This window comes from Palaemon carinicauda, chromosome 30, assembly GCF_036898095.1.
Source record: "Palaemon carinicauda isolate YSFRI2023 chromosome 30, ASM3689809v2, whole genome shotgun sequence".
NCBI lineage: Eukaryota > Metazoa > Arthropoda > Malacostraca > Decapoda > Palaemonidae > Palaemon > Palaemon carinicauda.
The window spans coordinates 65,859,561-65,872,531 of NC_090754.1; the positions used below are offsets into that span (position 1 = coordinate 65,859,561).

Genomic DNA, 12,971 nt, shown 5'->3' on the forward strand with positions numbered 1-12,971 from the left:
TCTGGTCTTGTTGAGTACCCTCCTCATCAGACAGAACGGGGGAAAGGCATAAACGTCGATGTTGTCCCACCGTTGAAAGCATCTTGCCAGAGAGCCTTGGGGTCTGGGACTGGGGAACAGTACAGCAGGAGCTTGAAGTTCAGGGCCGTTGCGAAGAGGTCCACAATCGGAGAACCCCACAAAGTCAGGACTTTGTTGGCTACTAGATGATCCAAAGACCACTCGGTACTCACTATCCGAGATGCTCTGCTCAAGTTGTCGGTGAGCAAATTCGTTTTGCCCGGAATGAAGCGTGCCAGTAGTGGTATCGAGTGGATTTAGGCCCATCTCAGTATCTCTACTGCTAGATGGGATAGTTGCTGCGAAAAAGTACCTCCTTGTTTGTTGATGTAGGCCACTACTGTGGTGTTGTCACTCATCACCACCACAAAGTGACTTGCCAGGTACTGATGGAACTGTTGAAGGGCCAGAAAGACGGCCTTCATCTCTAGGAGTGTGGAGGTACTTTTCTGACTCTAATCAGAGACCTGAGGTCGTGTGGTGCAGCACGTGGGACCCCCACCCTTTTTTTGAAGGGTCGAAAACAGCATCAAAACTGGGGGGAGGACGAGAAGATCCACACCTTTTTTTTAGGTTCTCGTCTGCCACTCACCACAGGAGATCCGTCAGTTCCGCAGGTCCCATGGAGATCTAGATGTCCAGGAAGTCGTACGCTCGATTCCATCGGGACTTGAGTCGCCACTGGAGGTATCTCATCCTGAGGCGACCATTGGGAACTAGATGGGCCAGCGATGAAAGGTGACTGAGGGGACGTAACCACGATTGGGCTGGAAGTTCTTCTCGTCTGAGAAAAGGTCTTGCGACCTTCCTCAGCCTTGCTATCCTGTCGTCTGATGGGAAGGCTTTGTGAAAAGTGGTGTCTATAATCATGCCTAGGTATACCAGTCTTTGAGTGGGAAGCAGTGAAGACTTCTCGAAATTTACCATGATCCCCAGATCTTGGCAAAGTCTCAGAAGTTTGTCTCGGTGTTGAAGAAGGGTTGACACCGAGTCTGCTAGGATTAACCAGTCGTCCAGATAACGGAGGAGACGGATGCCAATCCTGTGTGCCCAAGATAATACTAGGGTGAATACTCTGGTGAAGACTTGTAGTGCTGTGGAGAGACCGAAGCACAGCACCTTGAACTGGTAGGTCTTGCTGTCTAGGCTGAATCTTAAGTACTCTCCTTGAAGACGGATGGACTGGGATCTGGAAGTACGCGTCCTTTAGGTCCAGTGTGCACATGAAGTCTTGCGGTCTTGCTGCTAGTCTGACCGTGTCCGATGTCTCCATGCTGAACGGAGTTTGCTTGACAAACTTGTTCAGAGCTGAGAGGTCGATGACTGGTCTCTAGCCTCCAGACGCCTTCTTTACAAGAAAGAGTCGACTGAAGAAGCCTGGAGATCCATCAAGGACCTCTTGGAGAGTGCCCTTCTTCAACAGGGTCTGGACTTCTGCCTGAACGGCTTGCCCCCTTGCCGATCCCATGGCAAGGGAGTTCAATGACACTGGATTCGTCGTCCGGGGGGTAGAGATGTTATGAACGGGACGCAAAATCCTAGACTGATCACGGAGATTGTCCAGGAATCGGCTCCGAGTTGCTTCCACCGGTTTGAGCAATTTTGTAGGTATCCCCCCACTGGTGGACATGCAGGGGGACTGCCTATCCTAGCGTTTGCGGCCTCGGCTGCTCCCTCTAGGATTCTTGCCTCCCCTGGAGGACTTTTTGCCTTTCCTTTCTTTGACAGGAAAGGGCTTAGACACCAAGGTCTTCGCTGCTGTTGTTGTCGTCTTAGTGGTCTTGACTGGACGGGACTGCTGTGGTGCTGGAGGCTTATAGGGCTTGGATGTTAAAGCCCTATGAAGGAGGGAGTCTTGATGAGACTTCCTCCACCTCTCAGCGGCATGTTCCACATCCTTAGGCTCGAACAAGACGGATCCCTCTAGGGAGGAATGTCTGAGCCTATTGATCTCAGTGCTAGGGACCTTCTGATGGAATCTCACAGCTACTGCATCCCGACTTTTCACAATGGTATTTGCCCACAAGTTTGAGACTTGGTGGGCCAGAAACTCGATTGTGCGAGTACCTGAGAGAAGGAAGGTTTCCATAGCTTTCCAGGTATGTTCTTTGGAGAAGTCCTCAGAACGTATCAGGATACCTAAGGTCCCCAACCAGATATCGAGCCACGAAGTGGCTTGCATAGCACACTTCGCAACTTTCTCCTGGTTGAGGATCTCGGCTGCCGAGGAGACCTGCCGGTTGGAGAGTCTCTCAAGAGGGACTCCCCTGGTTAGCTCTTCCAGTGAGTGGTGAAGAGGAAGAGCTAAACAAGGCTCCTCAAGGATCTCGAAGTACCTCCTCTGCAGTACGCGAGGAGGTGGGAGGAGCTTAGTGGTGGCACCGGAACGGTTCGAGGAGGACATCTCGGAGAGCTGCTGTGAGATCTTGTCCCTGGTGCTCTTAACCCCTTGAGACCAGGACAGTGCTGCACTGGTCTTGGAGGGTTTCTGAATACCAAAGACACGGTCCAAGACCGTGTACTTGCCCTCTCGAGGAGGGATCTCTGGGTCGGAAAACCCGTTGAGAGCCCTCATTAGAGTCAGAACATGCCAAAATGCATGTTCTGACTCTTGCTGGTCTCCTCCTGCTGTAGGACTTGCAGCGAAGTCTCCTTCTATCCCCAAAGGCTCTTCTTCGGGAGAGTCGCGGACATTCCCTGAGTGGCTAGCTGGCTCCATCCTAGTCCTTGTAAAGGACTTCAGCAATGTTTTGGAGTCCTTAGAATCCTTCCTGAGAAGATGTAGGACTCCAACATTGACGAGGGTGGCATGTTCCTTTCAATCCCTGACTGAGTAGACCCCTCGGCGCGAGGAGAGGTTTCCCCCATTGGTGCGATGGGGAAAAGTCTCTCTTTGCGTGATTCCCTTGAGGACAGGAAATCTTCGTCCGAAAGGGAAGGAGAGGAAGTCTGAGGAAAAGAAGGAACCTGCCTCGAAGGTCTGCGTGGAGTCAGTTTCGCCCTTGGGGAAGTGACCACGTCTGGAACTCCTCTTTTTCTCTTTAAAGTGGTAGAAGAAGCCATGGTTCTGTGTCCCAATTCAGAGAAGACAGGCTTGAGAGCCTGCGTTACGGCTCTGATCAGTGTACCGAACCAGGGCTGTTGGGTGCCAGAAGCGCTGTCAGACATACCCCTTGAAGGGACAGGGATTGAAGGATCCCTGGGAGGAGTCGCCATCATTGGTGGGTTCGCATGTGGTGGCTTTAGGGTCCTGGACCCCTCTAGATGTTTCCCTTCTCCCACAATGCCCGGTTGTATGCGCTTGAGGGGAGGGGAATGAGGCGATGGTGACCTTGCCGTGCGTAGTTCAGTAGTCTTGCGCGCGGGAGGATATTGACGCTCACGCGAGGGAGAATAATGGCGCTCACGCGAGGGAGAATATCGGGGCTCCTGCGCGGGAGACTGCTGGCGCGCGTGAGTGCAGGAGAGTATTCGCGTGCGCGCAGGATTACCACGTTGAGTGCGCGGGTGCGCGGGAGAGTGTTTGCGCGCATCTATACCAGCAGTAGGGTGCACGCACGCAGGAGAAAGATCCCTAGCAAGCGGGCGCCCAGTTGAATTAAGTGAGGTGCGCAGGAGCGCGAGAGAATGTTGGCACGCATCCTTTGGAGAGGATGGGCGAGCGTTCGCAAGTATCCTTGTGGATGCGCACAGGAGAAGGCTGGTGTGCAGGTGAGCGCTGGCGCGATGATACTGGTTGGCGCGTGGGAGAAGCCAGCATTGCGGACTTTCCAGAGGTACTACTTTCAGTAGATCGTTGGTTGGCACGAAGGGGAGTTAGATGTTGGGCGTGTATGCACGCAGGCAGGAGACTGATGGCGCACGGGAGAGCGCTGGCGCGTAGGAGAGCGCCATTGCGCAGGAGGTTGATGGCACGCTGGTGGTTTGCGCGCATGCGAGTGTTGGTGCGCAGCTGGGCGCGGGCGCGTAGGAGAATGTTGGTGCAGGGCGCGCAGGCAAGATCTGGCGTGCACGAGAACGTTGGCGCATATGCGCATGAGGGCGCGCTTAGCACGATGGAGCTATACTATGTTGGAGCGTATGCGCGCGTTGGCGCATATGCCCTAAATGCGCTGTGTTAGGGTTTAGTGATGGGGCCTGACGAGCTACTAAGGAGCGTTCGTCATGTCTCGTTGATGCGTAACTCGTATGTGGTTGGCGCGCAATAGCGTGCTTTGGTGGAGTTGTTAAGCCCATGTAGAAGTGGTGACGGCAGGTCGGCAGGTCTGTCGGATGGAAAGTCGACGTGTCCTTTAAAAGAACGACCTTCCACCAAAGGAGATCGCGAACGATCTGCAGAAAGGTCCAGGAGCAGTGATGGATGATTAGTCTCGAGGCTCCTCTGCGGTGGACTGCATCAAAGATGTTGAACCGGAGAGGCACCTCCTTCCTCACCGTAGGTGAAGGAAGGCCTCTTAAGGCGAAGAGGGAAGCGAGCCTTCTGACAAATGCGCCCTTTGGGGGCCGTTGGATCAGCAAGCTGTCCTTCTGTAGTCCTCTGAAGAGGAGTCTCTGTAAGTGAACTCCCCCGAGGGAGAGAAACACTGGCAGGAGAGACTGACGATGGACTTAGTTTCTCCCTCTTAGGTTGAACAGGAATGGGAGAAACTAAGCCGTCAGCTACCGTAGAGTTTGGAGAGGCAGAGGTGATGGGTGATACCACATTGGGTACCTCTGACACCACAACGTCGACAAGAGAAAGAGGATCAACCTCTGACGGAGACGACGATTGCTTGACAGCGTCACCCAATCGGATGTAGTTAAGCAAAACCTCCTTGGAGGGCGAACCCGTAAGACCCAAGGAGGACCAAAGCTGGAAAAGGGAGGTTAATGACATATCCTCCCCCGGGGGGAGAGGTGGAGTTGCTTCGCTAGGGGAAGCAACGTCATCTCTCGAGTCCCGAGGTTGGTAAACAATACATCGGTCTACACTACTACTCGACGATCTCTCGAAAGAGACCGACCGAGTGGGAGCTTCGGAGGAGATTTGGGCAACGGAAGAAGAAGCCTTGGATTTTCTCCTTTTTAAGCAACCTTCGAAGGAGAAATATCCTGTTTGGACTTCTTCCGTCGTCGCGAAAACCTCTCCCACTGGGAGGTAGACCACTCCCTACACTCACTACACCTGTTGTTGCTATCACACTGTTGGCCCCTACAAGAAGGACAAAGGGCATGAGGATCAGTCTTTACCGCCGACATGAATGTTCCACAGGGGCAGTCGGGAAACCTAGGTCAGGTGCGCATGATCGCAGAGCCCAACTTCACATATACAGAACTAGAAAAAGAAAAGACAAAAGCAATTAAATGGCTGCCAAATGACGGCGAGGATGAGTGCGGACACATCCGACCACCATCCGAGCCAAGAGCAAAGTGAGCTCAAGCACAGGTGTGTGTGTGTGTGTGTGTGTGTAGCAAGCTACCCTCCCCTACCCCCGCTAACTAGTGGTGTGGGTAGTAAACCCTCATTAAATATTAATGGCTCGTCATTTCAGCTACGCCGAAATTAATATCCCTATTAGATAGTGTGGTTTGTATTCCAGTTACGGAACGAGGTATTTCACTGGGCGAGTGAGTGGGGTGGTTCGTCTACACCCAAACTACCCTGCTAGCTAGAGGAGGATCATTGATACCTCATACAAATGCTTATGGCTAAATTCTAACTACTCAGAAAACATACATTCATAGTAAAGAATGAAAGGTTTGTATTTGTGTTGGAATAGACTCCTATTATGTAAAGGAAAAGGATTTTCATTCATGTAAGAACAAATAAACATCATACTAAAAATTGTTCAAGGCATAAATTTAAATACTATATAGTATTACATCATCAGCAGTCTATAACATAAAAAAGTAAAAACAAAAGAAATAAAAATCCCACCTAAAAGGCACAGTGTGTGAAGCTTCTTTCTGAGATTCCGATTGATTTTCTCACAAAAGCTTACAGGTTCCCAGCCATCTTGCCAAAATGGAATGGACACCGTTTCACCAAAATGATATAGTTGTAGGCCAGAGCAACCAACAGCATTCATTATAGAGGCATTACTTATAACCTGTGAGAATAGGGAAATCTTATCATCTATGGGGAAGTTAGATAAAAAAAAACTTGAAGGCAATTAGGTTATCTATTTAATACTAGACAAGAAGTCCAAGTAAGGCAAAGCATATACAGTACAGTGCTTTGACGCATAAATGATTTGATCATAGATCCTTACCTCCACTGGTATTCCCAACTGGTAAGCTCGCAATTTAAGATCAGTGTGAGTTGTAGCCCCAAGAGGATCACCAACTACAAGGAGAGCCACATCACTTGTGCCAGCACCAGCAAAAAGATCATCGGAAGCCTGCTCAACCTGCTCTCGGTCTGCTATGATCACCTCTCGCTCATAGAATCTTTCCTGTAAGTACAGTACAGTATAGTATGACCTTTTATTATTGAGGTCTTTGAAAGCAAAAATCCTGAATTATTTTTCAAAATAAGTCGATGAAGATTTTTTATCAATCCTTTTCTTCCTTTGATTTTACAGTACAATAGTGCAATTTTAGCCCTAATATTGACAACCAATAGTGTTCAAGAAATATTCAGTACGCTTAAAAGATACACCATAAAAAATTTCCTGAAGCTGGACTGATAAACTCTGGACATTTGATTCCTTTGGTATGCCTTTTAAGGTAAAAATTATGAATAGGCTACCTATATCAGCTGAAAAATATGTACTTGTTTACTTTCAAACATTTTAAGAAATGTCGTCCAACTTCAGCCTATTAAAGATACAATGTCTTTATAGCCTAAAGCCAATGGAAAGCGAGTTGGCTTCACAAACATTACTGCAAATAATAAGACAAACATCAAACACACTTAATTCACATATCACAGTTTTACTGTACTTTAAAACTTTTCATAATACCTGTAGTACTTATAAAATTTGATTGTATTTCCACCTCTTGTCCTGCTTGCATAATTCCTTATTTACTAACCTTTGAAATAACTATCTAATAAATTAAGTCACGGCTCAATAAACAGATTTTGAGCGAAGTGAAAAAATCTATTTTTGGGTGAGATAGCCATGTCGTCCTGATGGAAGGTTCCTATAGATAGCTTTTTAAGGGATATTTATACAGTGATATTCCCAGAGAATTGACCTTTAGGTCTCCAGAATTCTAACTCCTGCCGCGAATATCCTTAAAATTTCTCTTAAGGATATCGCATAATATCAGGGGACGTATATCTTGATACGACACATAGCAATCTTCACCCCGAATAGTGTTTTCGTTTCGAGGGGGAAGAGCGGCGAAAACAGAAGGGGAGCCGTTATCAAGGTTACCCTTCCTCCCGTACTATTACGAGTATCCAAGATGGCGCTTATTCCTTGTAGCATTGAGCAGGGTGCTACAGATATAGTATTTTCAGGAGGGATATTGCCAAGGCCTTTTCTATAAAAAAAAGGAGGGCGGGTCCATCAGGACGACATGGCTATCTCACCCAAAAACAGATCCCTTTTTTGGGCTCAGGCCATGTCGTCCTGATGGAAATTTACTGGAGAATTACTAGAAAGTACTGTATCTATGGATTTTTATAGGTGCCTTAACCTTGGGACAAATTTTCCTATGGTCATTCCAGGCCATTGAGACATATGACGTTACCGTTATACGTCATTAACAGTAATCATAGACAATGTTAGTGCTTCCTGCCCCCTGCTGGGAGGAATCATACTAGACAGTAGGAAAGGGGTCTCAAGGTTTTGAGATACTACCGCTAGAGAGTTATGGGGTCTTTTGACTGGCCAGACAGTACTACATTGGATCCTCCTCTCTGGTTACGGTTCATTTTCCCTTTGCCTACATACACACTGAATAGTCTGGCATATTCTTTACATATTCTCCTCTATCCTCATACACCTGACAACACAAATTACCAAACAATTCTTCATCACCCAAGGGGTTACTGCACTGTAATTGTTCAGTGCCACTTTCCTCTTGGTAAGGGTAGAAGAGACTCTTTAGCTATGGTAAGCAGCTCTTCTAGGAGAAGGACACTCCAAAATCAAACCACTGTTCTCTAGTCTTGGGTAGTGCCATAGCCTCTGTACCATGGCCTTTCACTGTCTTGGGTTAGAGTTCTCTTGCTTGAGGGTACACTCGAGCACACTCTCCTATCTTATTTCTCTTCCTCTTGTTTTGTTAAAGGTTTTATAGTTTATATAGGAGATATTTATTGTTGTTACTCTTCTTAGAATATTTTATTTTCCTTTTTTCCTTTCCGCACTGAGCTATTTTCCCTGTTGGAGCCCCTGGGCTTATAGCATACTGCTTTTCCAACTAGGGTTGTAGCTTAGTAAGTAATAATAATAATAATAATAATATATTGTATGAACGAACATAGCATCAACTATACTGTATATACAAGAGTCTCACGGTTTGCATATTGTGTTGGAACATAACCTCAACTAGATATACAAGAGTCTCACAGTTTGTATATTGCATTGGAACATATGAAGTTTTATTTAGGTAATTAGGTAAGAAAACTCTGGCTATACTTTATTTGTGATAATTGTAGGGCAAAATAAGACGCAGTTACACATTAATAGGCCTTTATTCACAATAAATGATCAAATATAAAGTAACATGTGTAATATATGTTAATATATATAAAGAGAAATATACATTTAGGCAACATAAGAGAAAATTTTGTTTCCACCTGAAAGGGAAGAAATAATTAGTGCCACAATTGAATTTGAAAATTTAATAAAATTTTCTAGTATAGTATTCTGTAATGTTGGATATTATCAACACTGTGTAAAGTACACACAGCACGAGTGTTCCCTGTATAATTCTCCACCTCAAATAATTTGAACAGTCTTTAGTGTCACCATAGCGACACTCACTTAAAAAGTATTGCACTGGAATGTGTCAACACCTTTACCCGGTAATTGATGGTCCCAATCAATTCACTGTTCATTGCAGCACTAGACGACAGGTTTTAATGCACTTCCTGCTGCCACCACAAAATGCTTCAACTCATGCAATTGCTTTGCATAATGTTTATAGAAGACTCTGGATGACTTCCATTAAGTGTACCAGCGAAGACGCTCAAAGTCCATATACTGAAAAAAGTTCAGAGATGAAGCAATTATCCTTGGATCGTGACCTGCGGGTGTACTGTCAGGATCCATTCTGCGAAAAAAGGTGAGCTTCGCCCTCAGCTGTTTTAGGGATAAGTTTGATCCTGAAGTTTCTCCTTTAAAGAGCTGTCCTCCTCTGAAGTCTGAAGTTCTTCGATGATTGACCTTTAGACATTCTACTGGACACAGAGAGACATCTTCCTTCAGAGGGCATATTCTCCAGGGACCCCATCTCTTAGCAGGTAGGTCGTTCTTGGCGAGAAAGGTTGGATCAGGAAAAAGATTCAGTTCTCCCACTTCTGTGAACTGAATATGGCCCTCGTCTCTGGATAGGGCCACTATTTCACTAACTCTAGCACCCGAGGCAATAGACAACAGTAAAATGACTTTTTGAGTCAAATATTTAAGAGAGCAATCCTCATTGTTCACTGTTGAAGCATAGTGTAGGACCTTGTCCAAAGACCATGAAACGGGCTTTCGGGGGAGCTGCAGGCCTCCTGAGTCTAGCACATGCCTTAGGGATCTTGTTAAAGATTTCGCTCAACAGGTCCACTTGGAAGGCGTTTAGCAGAGGTCTAGTCAGAGCCGACTTACACGTAGTTATTGTGTTGGCTGCCAGATCTTGTCTATGAAGGTGGATTAAGAAGGACAGACAAAAGTCCATTGAGATTTCTTTCGGTCCTTTTGCTTTGACGAAAACAACCCACTTTTTCCAAGACGATTCATATTGTCTTCTGGTTGACTTGGACTTGTATTCTTCTAAGAAGTCTATATTGCCTTTTGAGATCCCAAATCTTTTCTTAATCGCTAAGGAGAGAAAATCATGAGATGAAGGTTTTGGGTTCTCTGTGATGAAGCGAAGATAGTCGACTTCTGTACCTGTTGAGATAGTGCTGGGTCCGGTAGAGGGACCAGTTTCAGCTTCAGTTCCATTACCAGAGGGAACCATTTGCTCTTTGGCCACTTGGGAGCCACTAGATCTGCCGTTCCTAGAAAGGATCTTAGCCTGTTGAGGACCTTCATTATGAGATTGGTCGGAGGGAACAGGTAAATCCGGCTCCATCTGTTCCAGTCGAGGAACATGGCGTCCGTCACCTCTGCTAGAGGGTCCTCGCATGGGGCTACATATCAAGGTAGTTTCTTATTGTCGCTCGTCGCGAAGAGGTCAATCTGCAGTTCCGGGACTTGATTCAAGATGAAGGAGAATGAGTCTGCGTCTAGGGACCATTCTGACTCTATCGGCTTGAGCCTGGATAGAACGTCCGCTGTCACATTGCGGAACTCTTGAAGGTGAACTACTGATAAATGCTATCTCTTCTTTTCCACCAGATGGCAGATGGCCAATATCACTTGGTTGATCTGGGGCGATCTCGAGCCTTGACGGTTCAGACATCTCATTACCACTTCGCTGTCTAGGATCAGCCTGATGTGGGCTGATCTGTGAGGGGAGAGTTTCTTCAACGTCAAAAGGACTGCCATGGCCTCCAAAATGTTGATGTGAAAGGTCTTGAACAGAGAAGACCAAGTCCCTTGGACTTTCCCCACCCTTCCATCGAGGCATCCATGTGGATGGTCACCGATGGTAGAGGTGGTTGCAAGGGCACAGTCTTCTTTAGGTTCTTGGCCTTCGACCATGGCTTGAGAAGTGATCGTAGTAAGGTCGGTATCGGTTTTCTTTGATCTCTCCAAGCGTTTGATGCGTATCTTCTCCAGACTACTGACGTATCTTTCAGTTGTGCTTTCAGCACTGTATCTGTCACTGCTGCAAACTGGAGACAGCCCAGTACTCTTTCCTGTTGGCGTCTTGAAATCCTGTCGGATTTCAGTAGTCTCTTGACAGATCCTGCGATCTCTCTCCTCTTCCTTGGGGGAATGGAGAGACGGTGTGACTTCAAGTCCCAATGGATTCCAAGCCATTGGAACTCTTGAGCTGGAGAAAGTCGAGACTTCTTGATGTTGATCTTGAATCCCAGATGTTCCAGGAACTGGATCACTTTCTTGGATACTTGCAGACAAGCCGTCCTGGATGCTGCCCACACCAGCCAGTCGTCCAAGTACGCTGCTACCTGAACGCCTTCTAGGCGTATTTGATGAACGACTGCGTCTGCCAGTTTCGTGAAAATCCTTGGGGCTATGTTTAGTACGAAGGGCATTGCTCTGAAGACATACTTTTTCTTCTGTAGCCTGAATCCTAGGTAGGAGGAGAGGGGGCAGTTGACTGGAACATGCCAATAAGCATTTGCCAGGTCTATCAACACTGTGTATGCCCCTTTTGGTAACAGGGTCCTTATGTGTAGAAGGGTTAACATCCTGAACTTGTTCTCGATGAACTTGTTGAGTGGCGACAAGTACAGAATGACTCCGAGTTTGTCCGAGTCCTTCTTGGGAACACAAAACAGCCTTCCCTGGAATTTGATGGACTTTGCCCTCCTTAGTACCCATTTGCTCAATAGTTCTAAGGTACTGTATATTCTTCCAGTAAGGGGATGGAGTGTTGGAAGAATTGAGGAAATGATGGTGGAGCCTAGTTCCAGCTCCATCTAAGTCCGTTCTTGATTAGCTGTGGTCCCAAGGATCGAAGGTCCAACGATCCTGAAATTGTTGGAGCCTCCCTCCTACCAGAAGCATCTCATTGCTTGTTTTCCGGAGTATTTACCTCCCTGACCGCGTCCTCCCCTACCTCCCTTACCTCGTGAGGGGTGTTTTGAGAAGCCCCAACCTTTGGGACGAAAGGTAGCGGTCTGCCTCTCAAATGAAGGGTTGAATACTGGTGACTGGGCAACCAGCTGTTGAGGTACCATCTGGTAAGTGGTTTGCGGCTGAGCAACCACTTGGGGCACCGCAGTCATGGTGACTTTGGGATGCTGTTGCTTGGCAGGCCGAGAGGGTAGTCTAGGTCTCTTAGTCTTCTTCTTAGGCTGGGGACCCTCATCTGGGAAAGACTTCCTTTTGGATGACATGCCCCACTTCTGGAGAAGGTTCCTATTCTCCGTGGCGGCTTTGTCAACTACCTCCTTGACCATTTGGGAAGAAGTCCTTACCCCAGATATTGGAAGCTATCAGGTTCCTGGGTCATGTTTCACAGTTGCTGTAGTAAACACGAACTCTCTGCACGCCCTCCTGGCTTTGAAAAAGCCGTACAGGTCCTTTACCAAGGTAACCATGTGCATCTTGGCCATGACCAAGTTCATATCTGGGGTGCTCTTTAAGCCTGCGCACATCTCCATACAGTTCTGTAGGGATAGAAGTGCCACTAGTCTTTCTTTCGTTTCTTGCTCCCTACGCAAGAGAAAGTTTGACAGCTTTGGGAGATTCTCGTTAAACTGTCGTCCAGCGATATCTGCCAACAACTTCCCAACTGAGAAGGTAAGGTGGACTACTTTCCAATCCCTATCCTCCATGGGCAGGGCTAACGACAGAGGTCTACACTCATCCAGTGTAGGACAAGGTTTGCCTGCCTCTACTGCCTTGACAACAGCTTTAAGAGCCTTCGATGTAAATGGGAAGGCTATTGAAGCTGGAGCAAGAAAGATAGGATGTTTCTTGCGGAGGGCAGACACCTTAGAATTTGTGTGGCCCACGTTCTTTAGGCTGCTTGACAAAAGAGCCTGTGCCTTGTCATGGTTGAATACTATGACCTCCTTGGGTTCCGTCTCTTCCTTCCACGCTGGTTCCAGCTTCAAACGGATGAAGCCGTCTGGGTAAGCCCTGAAGCTTGGCCAGAACTGAATGTCATCAATAGGGACGGTTCCC

General features: G+C 47.2%; 1 protein-coding gene across 3 annotated transcripts in view; it reads right to left on the reverse strand.

Moving 5' to 3' along the window:
• Dph5 (diphthine methyl ester synthase) overlaps positions 1-12,971 on the reverse strand; it is a 135,128-nt gene that overhangs the window by 54,331 nt on the left and 67,826 nt on the right. For all 3 annotated transcript variants that reach the window (XM_068353967.1, XM_068353966.1, XM_068353968.1), the window contains exons 3-4: positions 6,312-6,494; positions 5,978-6,149 (exon numbers count right to left, since the gene is read on the reverse strand). In XM_068353967.1, coding sequence (XP_068210068.1) covers positions 5,978-6,149; positions 6,312-6,494 — 355 coding nt within the window. The remainder of the gene's footprint in view (positions 1-5,977; positions 6,150-6,311; positions 6,495-12,971) is intronic.